Source organism: Chenopodium album, chromosome 23, assembly GCF_948465745.1.
Source record: "Chenopodium album chromosome 23, dcCheAlbu1.1, whole genome shotgun sequence".
Taxonomy (NCBI): domain Eukaryota; kingdom Viridiplantae; phylum Streptophyta; class Magnoliopsida; order Caryophyllales; family Amaranthaceae; genus Chenopodium; species Chenopodium album.
Genome location: NC_137856.1, coordinates 9,650,730 through 9,666,996, shown reverse-complemented (window position 1 = coordinate 9,666,996; position 16,267 = coordinate 9,650,730). Strand labels below are relative to the sequence as shown.

General features: G+C 36.3%; 1 protein-coding gene across 1 annotated transcript; it reads right to left on the bottom strand.

The window, feature by feature from the left end:
- Nucleotides 1-3,412: 3,412 nt before the first annotated feature.
- LOC145608572 (ent-kaurene oxidase, chloroplastic-like) lies at nt 3,413-9,448 on the bottom strand. The gene is made up of 9 exons (XM_081664186.1): nt 9,311-9,448; nt 9,011-9,222; nt 7,976-8,136; nt 5,557-5,718; nt 5,321-5,461; nt 4,958-5,212; nt 4,696-4,857; nt 4,411-4,605; nt 3,413-3,950 (listed from the first exon to the last, which is right to left on the bottom strand). The coding sequence occupies exons 2-9, from the start codon at nt 9,174-9,176 to the stop codon at nt 3,639-3,641; spliced, it is 1,554 nt and encodes a 517-aa protein (XP_081520312.1). The 5' UTR covers nt 9,177-9,222; nt 9,311-9,448; the 3' UTR covers nt 3,413-3,638.
- Nucleotides 9,449-16,267: the final 6,819 nt, after the last annotated feature.

Sequence of the window (16,267 nt, the reverse complement as noted above, 5' to 3'; positions counted from 1 at the left end):
GGACACTAGCCATCAATAACCATCATCAATTCTCTTTCTTAAACATCCATGTTCTTAGCCTTAGCCTAAACACATCCTTGATACTTTCCCAAATCAATCACAATACCTCCTTCATTCGCGAGATTCGAATACTCTAAGCCATCCTCGATGTTGCCTTTCGACCTAGCGTAAAAGGTTGATAGTTCTGAGGGTTTTGTCCCAAATTTATATTTCAGTTCTTAAATAATTTAGTTTATTATTTACTTTATTAATTTAACTTTCGTGAAGTTTACTAGCGAGTGTATTGTTTAAATAACAAGAAATTTGAGGCATCAAAGTATGTAATTTAATTACTTAATTATTCTTTTGATTTTGGAGTAGAAATCATGCTTAAAATGTTATTTTGATTTCTAGTGTCATGTTAGGGTGTTATTTTAATTGCTAATATCATGTTTAGGATAATGCTTTGATTTCTTTTTTAGTGACATGCTAGGATTTGTTATTAATCTGTTCAGTATCATGCATGCCTAGGATCTTACTACTAACAATGTTTCGATGTTGATTGTATATTAATCGTATGTTGTTTTATTATTCATGATATATTATTATTGCTTGATCACGCCCTCTTCTTGCGGGATTAAAGGAAATTTGTACTTGAAATCTCGCCTAATAAGATAATAAATAATTAGATTTAGGTTTAATATGATTTTAATTCAAGTGATCACCAATAATCACTACTAGAAAAAGAGTAATTTCCGACGGAAAAATTCTGTCGAAACCACCCCAAAATCCGTCGGAAAACCCGTTTCCGACGGAATTCCGTCGTAACCGGTTGTCGGAAAACCTTTCGTAGGAAATTTGTCTTTTTTCGACGAAAATTCCGTCAGAAACACTTTTCCGACAGAATTTCCGACGGATTTTCCGTCGTAGGAGGTTTTCCAGCACCAGGAAAATCCGTCGGAAATTTCCGACGGAATTGTAAATTCCGTCGGAAACAGTTTTTAAGAAAATAAAAAAAAACGCCGCGCCACCACGGCACGGCGTATCAACCACCACCAACCACCAAATAAACTCTTACCCCAACATCAGACCACCGCCACCACCAATCCCCCAACCCGTCCCGTTCCACCACCCACACCACCAAAACCCCTACCCACCTAACCCTAACCCACACAAACTAGCCCAGATCTACCAGCCCACCTAAGAAAACCACCCACCAAAAACCACCACCGCCACCACCACCAGTAAAACAAACTATTACAACCCAACAGTGCATGATCCATTTAGCGATCGTAGCTTTGATGAAGGACACCGTTATTTGATTCAATTTTACATATTTGTTAATTTAGACTTTATTTGTAGATGTCGTATTTATTAATGAATTGATTTGTTTTTTTTTTTAAAGGCATCATTTTGACTTGCACACTTGTCATTTTGTCAATGCATAATTTAAACATACTTTAATTATCTGTACTTTTATACATTATCAAAAAAACATTCTTAAAAATGTTTATATTTCACGTCACTACTAGCATTGTAGCAAATTATTCTATGTCATTATTAATGCGAAAAATACATCTTACAAGTTTTGTACAACAAACATCATGGATTTAAGATCACACTTCTTACCATATTACCTAATAATAGGTTATGAAAGTAAACTAATCAAAGCATAAAAATAATAATGTAGCCTGAAAAAAAAAAAAAAAAAAAAAAAAGGGAATAGCATCAACAATTCCAAACAATAGAGATTTATTCTCTGTAAATCCTCTTCTTTTTTTTTTTTACTAACATTATGTTTTAAGTATCAACTTGGAGCAAGGCTTGGGCTATAAACTAGTTTATTAACAAAAATTATGAAAAGTGGATAGCAAAAAATATAAAATGAATCTAAAATAAATTAGCTTATTCAGGTTTACTACTAACTGTTTTTAATATACTACTCCGTAGTAAACTATGTTGCTCAAACTCTTTATTTCACCTTATGTACCTGTGTTTGACCCTCGACACTCGGACATAAATGGGACACTTGGACACTTTATTTTATTAGTTCAAAATCGTGGAAATTTTGCATAGAATAGTCGGGTCAGACACTTGGACACGTATCCATGTTAGACATGAATACCCGAGTCCAAGTAACATAACCGGTAAAAATTATGGTCAAACTAAAACAAATCAATGATGCAAAAGGTTAACTGGTGCATTTATTTGAAAGAGAAGGCACAAGCTTACAAATAATCAACAACTTTTTTGCCAAACTCGATCTTAGTAGCTTAGCTTATTCACAGCTATGCATAGCTATCAACAAAACTCCACAATTAACAACTACTATCACAAGTTCACAACTAACAACTACTATCACAAGTTCACAACTAACAGCTACTTCCATAAGTTATGTTTTACCGTGAGGGAAAAAATTTGGAAATAGAGAATTCTTTTTTTTTTTTTTTTTTTTTTTTTGTCCTTTCGAAAATAAAGAACATATTCTTTACTTTCATTCATACATTATGGCCGTTTGATGTAAAATATTTTCATGGAAAAAAAATTTCCTATTTTTTTTTCCTATTTTCTTTTGTTTGATTTGTGAAGGGTGCATGAAAAACAATTTTCTCAATGGCGGAAAATTGCATCTTTAACGATAGAAAACATTTTCCTTACAAAATAAGAGAAAACACATTTCATCCCTCCACACAGCCTTTTTACTTTTGTCTCATCTATCCTCACAATTTTCACTTTTATTTTTTATTTTTCCAGAGTTTTTTCTTTTAATGAACCAAACAAAGTTAAACTAATTTGCGATTGTGGTTTTCCTTGAAATTTTATCTACCATAAAAACTAATTTTTCGTTAAAAATGTTTTCATCAAACGAAACAAGGCCTATACTAAACTCAAAATTCAATGTATAAAATACTAGGACATTATACTTGGTTATGGAGAAATTAGTTGTTTCCTTGCAAGTTGCAACAAAGTAACAAATTAACAGTCCCAAAAATCTGTCAACAAAACAGATCAAAAATACTTTATATGGCTCATACTGTTGGGCTTACCTCAATCTATTAGATTATGTTTGTTAGATTTCAACCTCGGTTGTTTGACATTACAGAAACAATATATGTTGAGCCCATGAACAACCCACATGTGAGTATTCTCTTGCCCACACTAAAAAGACTAAAGGGGGAGTGTAGACGTGTAATGGTAATGGAATCCCACATTGAAAGAATTCAAGAGTTACCACCACTATATAAGGCTAAGGGGCTACTCCACTCATTGCCATATGGTTTTGAGGTGAAACCTCCTTGGTCTTGTAGATTGGTGGACTTGCACTCTCTCGTGACGGGTGCGGCCCAGACCCGTATTTAACAATATAACAAGATAAACCATAGGAGCGAAGTATATGCAACACATTTTCATTCCAGGCAGGATCACAGGAGACAATTTAAGTTGTAACATATTAAAGAACAACAAACTAAAAACTGACATAACATTCCTTTAGCTGAGAATAGTCTTGCTTTATATCTATAAATTATAAAGTTCTTTCGATGATTATTACCATAAGTTGTTGTCTGTAGATATATATTTTCTCACCTGATAATCTGTCTACTTCGTCGATAAACCAGTCATGTCTCCTGCAGGCAGCAAAATTTTCTGAGTTGATCTACTTAACGTCTCTGATTTATGATGGCATGCAGAGGATGAAGTTTATGTGTGGTGAGACCGACAGTGTCGATGTCCTCTTCCTGCCCAGGCTGCAGCTTCCACTCGAATTCTTGCACCAATCTACCAATGGATGTGCAAGATATTAACATGGCCTGAAGCGAACCAGCACAGATCCTTTTGCCTGCTCCAAAAGCCATGGTCTTGTAAAGATCATGAGGATCATACTTGTCATCTAGGAATCTCTCTGGAATCCACTCATCAGGATTTTCCCATTGATTTTTGTCTCTGTTACATCCATAGAGGTTCACTATAATCTGCGTAAGACAGTTTATAGTCAGATAAGAAGCTAATTGCTTTCAGACTCAGCTATATATTTGTCGAAATTTTTCCATTTATTTTACCCCAATAAAGTGTCTAGTGTCCATACCCCATGTCCAAGTTTTGAGGGTACTTGAAGTATATTGAAAGAGTTTAGGGGGTTGGGCCCTTTCAGGGGGAGAAGGAGGGGGTAGCAATAAAAATTTCCTCCATTTTTCTCATTTTGCTCACCCGAAAGGTTAGAGGAATTAAATTATCCACCCAATTAAGGAAAAAACATTCCATTGTGAGAGAGGGGACGTTCAATTTCACCCTCGCCCTCATACATCCCCTCATGGCTTTATCACAATTCTAACTTCAATAATGTAAATCATTCAGGACTTTACATGACAAATATATTATTCATTCTGTCCAATCAAACAAAGCTTGAATATAAGGTCATGGAGGAAATCAAACCTCAGTTCCAGCAGGAATGTGGTAGCCTCCTATCTCAGTATCTTCGTGCACATATCGTATAGGAATAATGGGAACAGGGCTGTGCTTCCTCAAAGTTTCATGAAAAATAGCCGACAAATATGGCAACTGAGACAAGTGTTCTTCTGTAATCTTATCAAAGCCGCAAACAGCTTGTATTTCTTGATGCAGTCGCTCCTGTGTTCACCAAATGAATGCAAATTAGATAATGAGTAGCTAGCTGAAATGATAGAATTATATCAGTAATGAAAGTCTGTCTTGAACAACCTGTCGCTCAGGATCCTTGGCAAGTTCAAAAAGGGCCCATTCCGTTGAGATTAAAGTGGTATCAGAAGACTCGATGATTGGCTCCCAGAGCAGCATAGCTAGTTGAGTGTCTGTCAACGTATTTGCTTCTGACAGCAAGAAGTCAAGATACGAATTGAAATCCTGTTTAGATTTGCACCATTTGTAATTTAATAAACAACTTGCGATGGATAAAACTTAGGAGCTACATAAAAGTTCAGGATAATTCTTTCAAACGAAATACCTTTTTGCCTTTATTCTGTTCCTTATGCTCCTTAATGAGCGCCTTCATCACTGCTAGTCTGCGAAAATCCAACTTTCTGATATTTGCTTCTACTGTATTGTTAGGAACCCATTTGAGGTAGGGAAAGAAATCTCTCCAATCGACCTCAATTGCACCCTTCATCATATCCAAAACTAGAATATGAAATATTTCATTTCTTGTCAGGGTAGTTCCAAGCTCTTCAACAAAAAGAGACTGCACATCTCGTCCTAAAGCCTGTTCACGTAGTACTTGTTAGTCATTTTATGCCAATCTAATACACACTATTAGATCATATGCCAAAATCATGTTCAACTTAGTTGACTAAGAGAAACAGTGATTTACTTGTTTCAAAGCTAACCCAAAAAGCTCCGACTCAAATATTTTCCTGAAATTGACTGCTTCAAGGGGGTGGCTCTTTATATGCATATTGAAGAAGCCTACTACATTGTCCAACATGGTATCACGAATTATTCGACTGCGCTTCTGCAGTTTAGGCATGGAGACAAATTTTCAGATAAATGTATATGTTAAAAACTTGTAGAGCAACTTCCAATTTCAAAATAAAGGTAGGACAATACCTGAGCATTTGAGCCCAATAGATAAGAAATAATGTATTTCTTTACTGTTTTGTGAAACTCGTTATAGTCACTAGTTGCAACCATGCATTTATCATAGGTAAGGATTTTAAGGGCATTCGACAATTTTCTGGTGGAGATAGATGAGAAGCGGGTAACCATAGCCTGAAATATAAGGAGAAAGAGAGAAAAAATGTTAATAAACTTGCCTAACAGCATGTGGCTAAAATACACGTGTGCATATAAAGACAGAAGCCCATTTTTACAACTATATACTTAAAATCAAGGGAATCAATGTGATGCTAGATATGACTGAACAGCACCAAAACTAAGGAGGCAAGGATATACTTCAATATATTTTTCACAAGATCATTACTCGTCAAACATATTTTGGAAAATCCTTCTTTATATGATTAAAGATTTTCTTTTCAGAGACTTGGCTTTTAACAATTTACAAAATTCAAGGGTGTCAATTTACAAAAGCTCTTTAGTATATAATGTTGCTTGTGCAAGAGTAGCAACCACTAAAGTTGCAAGATACATTCCATCTACCCTGAAATTACTGACGATATTCCTACAACCTATTAGGGGGAAAAAATGAAGTAAATAAGTTCGGACTCTGGCTTTTAAAGCTAAAATTGGGTAGATGGATCAGATTTGTGAGATTGTAGACCCCCATCAAGTGTTTCATGGCATTAGAAAATTATATGCCAGATAAGGAGCACTTTTGCTGATGCTTATGACAGATTAAAAAGGAGGTTTATTCCTAGAATGCGTTAGCTCATTAGTCATTACACTAGTATATGTGGGTACTGGGTATGAATGTATGACTGTATGAGACATTGAGATTAAAGGGTTTTTTTCCCTCGTGCCCATGAGGCCATGACTACATACTTTCATGGCAACTATTTGAAATAGTTTGAAATAGTTTTAACCAGCTTAAACATACTTTCATCAGCTACTTAGCTGGCAACTATTTGGGTTTGACAAAAATCAAATTCCTACTGAAGGTATTGATTACTTGTGATGATGCAATCAGTTTAGAATGTTGATTTACACCTGAAACTATCGCTCACTGTTTTAAAAATGTGACATCAGTAGAATTTTTTCGGTGAAGTTTTTTCCTAGTTGCATTTGAGTTTTGGTGGCTACAAGCTGCAGGCTGTCAGGGAGTAGAACGCAAAAGAATACGAAGCTCAAAAGATATGTTCTTTGGCATGACAAGGTCATGTCGATGCTGCTATAATAAAGAATCTTAGGCAAATTGTACTGCAAGACTTGAAAATTTTAGACGGATAAGTTGTCTAGTGGGGATTAATTAAAATATTAAATTGTGAAATGAAAATCATAGATAAATACATAGGATGTGTGGAAGTTATCTTGTTTATATCTACTGCTGGAGAACAGTTATGAAATCAAATTTCATTAAGATTTCAATTTTTTCAAAGGGAAGGATTTGGGGTCCATTCTTAGTGAAGCCGAGTCATGTGTTGTGCTTGTGCTCGAGAGAGGACACCCCATCTTGGGGTAAGGCTTTCCTGGTTTTAAAAAGGGGTTTTGCCTTCCAATTTATACCTTTTTCTAGATTTGCTTTGATCCTCTACAGAATACTAAGTTTCATTTAATAAAAAGTTAAAGAGTGAAAGAAATCTCGTTCCTATTCTCCTGCATAAACAGATAGAAAAGGAGGAAGAGGGAGGATTCAAAGAAGTAAAAGGCTTGTAGAAAAAAGTTGGCCTTAAGAAAATGCAATATGAATGCCGAAAGCACCCAGTCTAAGGAGACAAAGATACCACCAAGTACATAGATATGGCTTCAACCAAACACATCCAGCCCCTTGTTCAACAATCTCCTTCCCACCCTTAATTTACTGTTAACGGCCTTAACCAAACACATCCAGCCCCTTGATTGATACAACTCATACAGGAAGTTTTAAGATAAAGTTTATCGTCCTTCCTAGACAGTTCTGTTTCTTCTCCCTCTTTCTAATTAAATGGACAAAATCATCACATTACAGATTACACTACATAACTGTTAAGAGTGTTTATTATGTGTCTCTTGCGAAGTCATAAACCATCAAACAAGTACCCCTTAGGGATAAACATTAGCATACCCCAAAGACCAAGACATGATAAAATCCTTTTTTACTGTATTGATCACATAATGTATCAACCATTACATACAAAAAAATGTGCCAAATAAGTTAAATGGAGCATATCTATGCATAGCTTATTAGTAACGACCATAAACATTAACAATTTGCACATATGCTGTAAGGCACAGAATTGGTCAGTAGAAAATGTTTTTTTTTTTTTTTTTGAAACATTTAAAAAAATGTATTAGTTAAGCATAAGATGATTGATTGATTGAGTTAAGCATAAGATGATGTCTCATGATGATGATGACAATGTATGAAAACTACCTCTTTCGCGACATCTGAATTACTAAGCACAATCAAATGAGAAGAACCAAGTTGAATCGAATAAACAGGACCGTGATCTTCAGACCATTTAGTGAATGTCTTGTAAGGCTTCTTCTCTTTGAGCTGCAGCAAATTCCCAAGTAAAGGAAGACCAGGAACCTCTGCATCACCACCATTGGTTCCATACTTAATTTGCCAAAATATCAATCAAATTCAACACAAATGAATTGACCAATGAAAAAATCAAAAAAAAAATCCAAATTTGGGTTACAAAACAAAAATGTCATTATCTTTTATGACTCTTTTCCAAATTTTTTTTTTTATCATACAACATTCTTTAGGACTTATATGGTCCCAGATACTCCATCTACTTAGCTACTAAATCAATAATCGAATGACACATGGCCATATCTCCTGAAAAATCAATAATCATTTCTACATTTTTCTCTTCAAGGTAAATAAAAAAATCACTTGCCGAAAATATTTTGCTAGAGCTTAGAGTTTCTTTTTTTTTTTCCTTTATTTATTTATTTTTTTTTTTTTTTTTTTTTTTTTTTGGATGAAAACTTAGAGTTGTATGACATATACAGTACTTACGTCCTTTTTTTTTTTTGGTGGTGATGAGAATCGATGCAAAGATCTCCTAAAATCGCCGTATTAAATTTGACCATATTGTACAACATTTTTTTTTTTAAAGCAAACCATATTGTACAACATAATGTGCATTTATTTAATTTAAAAAGTAATTTAAATAAAAAAATAATGACAACATTGTCAAATTAAATATCATCGAACTTACTACGTATTTTAATTTTTTAGTATTTAATTTTTTAGTATTTAGAGAGCCACCGGGCGGGGTGAATCAAACTTATTTTAATGGGCATTCATATTAACGGTCGAATAGGAGTCCAACAAAATGCAAGTGACTGAAAAATAATAAATTTATAAGATTTGATAAACCAATTTAGATCAAACATTAAGCAAACTTTTTATTGATTTAAGCAATTAAATACAAAATTAAGAATGAGGACTTACTAGGGACAGGAGGACCTTGAGATGAAACAGAAAAATTCCTTCCTCCATTTACAAATGATTTTCCTAACAATATCACCAATACGATTGATGAAACTGCTACTATTGCAATCGTTGCAGCAAATTGATTTTCCACAAGTTTCTCAATATTCATACCAATCATCTCCATTTTTATAGTACTTCAGTCCTCTCCTCTTCGAATCAACGCAATTTCTCTGAAAAAAAAATGAACAACAAAATTAAATTAAGCTTCATTTCATGTAATTTAACATAAACACAAATATATATAATTTTACCAATTACCAATATTAATTTTGTGACAACCCCACTTAAAATATTTGAACTGAGCACAAAATAGAGTACTTTGTATTTGGGTTCCTTTTTTTTTTTTTTCCTATGACATGAATTTTGGTATATTTATTTATAATTTAAAAGAACAGGACAAAGATGTTGTGCAGAAATCAAAGTTTTTATTTTTTTGGGTGGGAACAAATTTATTACTTTAGTGGATTATGTGCTGTGGAATTGTTCAAGGTGTCATGTCTAGATTAGAAGTGAATTGTAGAAGAGGATTTATTTCCTTGTAGAAAGATGTGTATCCAAATAAGTGAGATTATTTCTGGATTTTGTTTGTGTCACTGCATCAAAGATAATCGCCTATTTACGGTAAGAAACCAAAAGGAATATGTTTCCCCTTTTTTTTTAAGGATTTTGTTAATTGGAGTTTTTTTACCAAATACCACTAAGGGTCTGTTCTCATTGACTAAACTGAGCTGAACTAAACTTAACTTAACTTAAATGAATATTTTATAAGAGAAAGAAATTAGGAGTTGAACTGAACTTAACTTAAAATAATCGTATGAGAACGGGCCCTAAGTTTTACTCCCTCCATTCCCTTTTGTTTTTGACGTTTGGAATTATACGTAGTTGTTAAGAAATTGTGTAAACTAGAGGTATATTGAAATAATTCAATGATTGAAAATACAATTTTACTTTAAAAAAGAATATTGTACATGTGGGGTGAAGAAAGTAAGAAAGAAAAAGAAAATAGAGGAGAGAGAAAGTAATAATGAGTACTAGAAAAAACCATTAAAATAGTTGTAAAAGTACAAATCCACATGGAAAAGTAAGGATATTTAAGTATTTAAATTGTAAAACAAGGGTAATTTTGTCTTAAAATTATGATTAAAAAAGGAAGGATACTAAATGTAAAAAATAAAAAGGAACACCTAAAATGGAAACGTAAAAATAAACATGTCATTACAATCCTATTTGGTTGATCCGACCACGATCCTGCTGATTTGACTCGAAAATTTGGATACCCGATTTGGTAATTTAAATATCGGATATTTGGGATCGGATTCTGATAGGCCGTCATCGAGCCTACGAAAGATAAAGTCCTATATTGGTCTCACTAACTAATAGTAAGGGTAAGAAAGGATCGAACCCAAGAGAGGCGTTGAATCAACCACCGAGATACTACCGTTTAGATGAACTAAATGAAGTCGAAATTGGTTTGGTTTTAAGTGACAAGTACTAGTTCAAATCAACTAACTCTAAGGGGGGATTAAAAATATTTAGAGGATTCTAGGGCTCGGGATATACCACTCAACTTCATCACAAATCACAAATAACATTTACAACTAAGGTAAAATAAGGGGATAATATCGGGGAAGTCATCTAAAGAACCCAACTACTCTCTCAAGCTAGAGGGATTACTTGAAATATGAATACAACCTACTCTCGTGGTTACAAAGCATAAAACAAGTATTAAAGCACAATCACGATGAAAAAAACATTCCCTTGACTGAAAATTCCTATTCTCATGGCATTTAAAGTCAATTAAGCATAAAGGAGCTAACTCAAGTTCATCTCTCGATCCTTCGTTGAGAAAGCTTGGATAATAGTTCTAGCAATGGCCATATACAAGAACTAAGCAATTAAACCACTTAAGCTCAACTAATTAACACCCAACAATTACCAAATTAACACATGCAACAAGTAATTAATGACTACATTGAGGGTTTTACCCAAACCTTAGAAAATTAGACTACTCACAATCCATGGAGATTAAAGCAATTAAGAATTTCAAGCAATTCATGAACGAGATTCAAACTAAGGATTAAGCTAAATAACAATCTAAGCATACAAGAATTAAGAAAACAATAAGCAATTCAAGTAGAGAAAATGGAAGAGAAGAGTGAGAAATAATTACTAGAAGCTTCAACTTTGAATAACAATGGAGGAATTTGTCTTCTACAATGATTAAGATTGAAATTTCCAAGCTAAAAATTAAGATCTAACTAGTGATTTTGAATTTTTTTGTGTTTCTAAAATAACAAACTAAGAGGAAAGCTCTAAAAACTTGGATGTCGTACAAATCGGCTTAAGGGGTTATTTATAAGACCCCTAAATAAAAAAGACGGAGAAAACAAGAGTCGGGCACGCCTACAGGTCTGCACGGACGTGCCAGGCTTGGCACAAACGTGCTGGGTGACTTGCACGGACGTGCTAAAATCTTGCACGGCCGTGCAAGCTCAGGCAGATTCACATGCTTGCTAAAACACTCCTGTACAGACGTGCAGGACATGGCAGGGCCGTGCAGGGTCTTCTAGGCCTTTTCACCTTTTCTTCGATTTTTCTCTTTTGTCTCGGCTTCTAACCTCGATTTGTCATTCATATGCTTCAAATGGTCGTCTTTGGACCTAAAAAACCCAACAAAAACACTAACACCTCGTGAAGCAAAGGATACACAAAAATTGCACGAAATAGAGTAAAAGTGAACCGAAACGCCAATACATCAAGTAAACAAGGTTTAAAATCACCCTAAAATCATATCGAATAACAAGTTATCAAATCCCCCCAAGCTAAGCTTTTGCTAGTCCTCGAGCAAAACAAACGTGACAAATCAAGAAGGAAGATAACTTGCTAATGAACAAACCAAGGAAAGGTAATAAAGAGGAAACACAAAAACATACACAAATCCGCATGGTAATAACCATAATCACTTTTAGCACAAGTGAAAGGCAATTTCAACCCCTAAGTCGCCTAAGAGGAGGAGTTTTTATCTATCTCGTGAGGGTTTCCATTGAGCTTAACCCATAACTCACACAAATCACAACAAAACTATCGAATTACACGATCCAATTCCAATGTTTTGATCGCCCAAGTCAACTCATCGGGATATAAATCACAAGCAAGACAAGTGAGCAACTTTCAAGAATTACCAATCATATAAATGTGCACATGAGTTGGGGGTAAAGAGGACAACTAAGCAAGGTTGCACTAGAATACTTCTTTAGACCTTTCACTAGTTCATTAGGGCACATCTAGATATTCCAAAGTTGCAACAAGCCCTCTTTTGGTTATAAAATCACAAAATGCAAGTCCACCTCCCAAAATGCACTCCCAAGCCCTTTCAACTACGCTATAACTCGGGTATTACACAAGAAACATCAAAATAGACAATGTGTGGGAGACATCCACAAGTTGACCTCTATATAAGAAAAAGTGAAAATTTTGAGAATTTTGGGGGAGTTTTTGTTCTCCCTTTCTTTTTCTATTTTTTTCCTTTTTTTGAAAATTTTTTTTTTTCAACATTCATTGCCCTCACCTCTTTTAACCGTGAGCGATTTTATTCGAAACATGTGGCTTATTATGCCACTTATTACACAAGATACAAATAGAACCAATTCCCTAATAGAGTTTCATTTTGGGGTGGAGGGTAGGCACATCAAGGGCACAAGGGACTGCAATTCGATTCAAACATATCCTAATTTGGGCAAATTTGACAATATCCTATGCTAGACGTGCAATTAAGCATATATCGGTTTTCATTTCATATGCTCTAATGCAACCAAGATTAATAGACCTATAAATGACCCAAACTCTTGCACACACCCCTCTAAAAGAACTTTTACTCATCGCTCAAGAGTCAAGCAAGCAAAACATATAAGCATCGTCATTTGGGTCTCATCCATGGGCTATTTTTCGTTTTTTCATTTTTTCATTAATTTTATTTTATTTTATTATTATTTTTTTTTTTTGTTACTAGAAAGCAAGAATAATTACAAATTTAAGCTAAACTAAGCTAAGCATAAAAATAAAGCATAACTATACATCTAAATAAATAGAGAAGAGAAGTATTCATAAATTAAGAGATTTGGATTTAGGGTGTTGGATTTCAAAGGGAGCAAATTTGGATGTTTAGGGGTTTGGATGTTAGGGGAAGGGAACAAACAACATGCAAAGTTGATACCAAAACAAGAGCACACATGAACCAACATATGAACCAATGAGAAAGACTCCCCCCCAAGCTATCATAAACATTGTCCCCGATGTTAAAACAATATAAGCGCAAAGAAAGGGGAGGAAGAATACTAACTCAATGGCTCGAGGCTCCTTGGGAGCTTGAGCCCCCGGGGTACCAATGCCGGTAGACGTTGCGGAATTCACCCAACTCCGATCTTAGACCTTCGAAGCTTGTCCTCATATTGTCATATGAGGTCCTCATGTCCTCGTTAGACTTTCTCATGGTCTCGAACTCAGTGGTCATACGGGTGAAACCGGCATTCATTAGGTGCATTTGTTGCTCAAATGAAAGGGGTGGGTATCCCTCACCCACACCTTGACCTTGGTACCCCTCTTGGTACCCTTGTTGGTTCTCATGTTGTTGTTGTTGATTGATTTGTTGTTGTTGAAATTGTTGTTGATGGAATTGTTGTTGTTGTTGTTGTTATTTTTGTTGTGGTGGTTGCTTTTGATCTTGCTCTTGCTCTTTCTCTTCTTCCTCTTCACCGGAAAGCCAAGGTTGGTCTCTCTCAAAGACCCAGTAGCTCTTGTCGTAAATGTAGGTCCTCTCTGGATCGGGAAGGAAGGCATAGGGCCGCCCACTCACATGCCACAAGTAAGGATGTGGCCCTTCTGCGTCCACGACCCATCTCATTGTCCTCAACAATTGCATGTCAAGCTGCGTCAGCCCTGGACAAACCTCATTATCTGCAAAATTAAGATTAAGAGCAGAAGAAATAATGGTGATCATGCCACCTATGGTGATGCTACCGGACCCTGCGGTGGCAACATCCTCTAGGTAGTCAACTAGCCAAGACCCTACATCTAAGGTTGTGCTACCCTCGCTCAAGTGCCACAGGAAGTAAAGCTCCCTAGTGTTTGCTATGGTGTGCTGTGAAACCCTAAAGACATGGTGAATGATGGTCGTGGCCTTGTCGGACCTAGGGTCATAGCCGAATAGGCCAGTGATTTTTCTCCAAAATTCAGCCAAATTATAGTTACGGGGGTGCCTATCCCTTGGTCCTATGGTTCCAGTTGTTGGCCACCCAAAAGCTTGGTTACCTTCCTTATGGTTATGTTATGGTGGGTATTCATGAGTTGGAAGGTAATGCGACGGGGGGTCCTATTGTTGTCTCGTTGCACGTTGAGGGTAGAAAGGAACTTTAGAGTCAACCTCTTGTAGGTTAGGGCGTGTAAGTCTAGCTAAGAACCTAGGCCGGATCCCTCAAAAAGCATCCTAACGTCATCCCCTACCCCAAGGACTCGGCTACATCCTTGTTATAGAATTTGGTCGGCTTAATTCTACTCCTACTAATTCTAAGGTAATTGGCCAAAAAGTCCTAGTCATTAAACACAATCCCCATAAATTTACTTGTGGTGGATCAACGGGGGGAGGAAGAGAAGGGTTGCGGTACCTAGCATCCGTGTTTCTAGGTCGGTTTCTACAAGACATGGTCGGTCTTTATGCAATGCAATCAAACAAACCAAGACAAAGAAATCACCACACAACAACACCAAGAGTACTAGGTCCACTAGTCAACAAATCAAGCTAAGGCTCACACGAGACCAACAAGCACAACAAAAACAACCAATACTACTTCACCAATGCAATTCACAACAAGTCAAGTTCTAAGTCCACCACCTAAACAAGGCAAGCCATTCACCAAACAACTAAGACTACTTCAACAATGCAATTCACAACAATTTCAACGTTAATTTCATGCACTATATTCAAACAAACCAACACAACAATTCACTTAACACAAGCATGTTCTTCATTCACAAAAATCAACTTCTCAATTCCACACCTACAAAAATCTAATTCTCAAACACACTAAAATACATTCAAACTCAATAATGCTTGACAGTTATCAACTATCATTCACTCATGAGCAATTAGAACAACATTCCAAGCAAATTCATACACAAATAATCATGAACTTAAGCTAGCAAGTAGTAAGGGAGAGGAACAATTATACCGAGTTTAACGTGGATGTAAAACCCGCAAATGAACCTTTTTATCCCTCCTTGTGCTTGCTTGAGTGCTTTCCTTAAAACCATGTGGTTGTCACGGTTTTCTGGGCTGCACGGACGTGCAGCCTCGGACAATTTTGAGGTTGGGTCTGCCTGCTTGCGCACGGATGTGCTGAGTTTACGGACGTGCTGATCTTGGCACGCCCGTGCCAAACCTCAAATTATCTTTCTCCAGTTTTTGCCTAACTCTGCACGATCGTGCTATGTTGTACGAATTTTCTTTCTTTTTCTTTCTTTTTTTTTAAATAACGAAATGAACAATAAGGCATAATAATAAGGAAAAATTACTCGGAATAATCCCACCTTCGGGCCGTCCGCTGAAAATAATCCCACATTTGTATTATTTTTAAATATCCGACCTTTATCCCCGATCTTTTTTAATGGTCCCAACTGGTCACTTAACTTGCTGCAATAAGTTACTTGACACGTGTCGGCTCCCCATTAGTCTAAATAATAAATTAAAAAAAAAAGTAAAAAAAAAAACAATTAATTAATATTAAAGCCACCCACCAGCAAAACCACCTTCCCAGCCACAGATCCCGAAGCGCCGACACCCCAGCCACCATTTCGAGCACGCCAACCTACCTAGCTTCCAACCCCGACGCGCCGAACTCCCTTATCCCAGTTGTCCCACGAATCCGACCACCCCCATTACCTATTCCGGCCTCGAAAACACCCCTATCCCCAATCACGCAGCCACCTTCACCAGCCAACCGATTTCAACTAAGGTGGGGATATGGGTGAAGGTGGCTGAAGTCGCTGTTTAGTTAGGGTGATGGGATTGGTTTGGTAGGTGGTCTCGCGTTAGGGTATGGGTGAAGGTGGCAGAGGTGGCGGTGAAACTGGAAACCCAATCCAAACCCTAAACGCCTTCTCCGTCTCGATCTCGGCCCCTCCCCTTCCCCAGTTCCGATTCCGGCAATTCTCCCCTTCCCC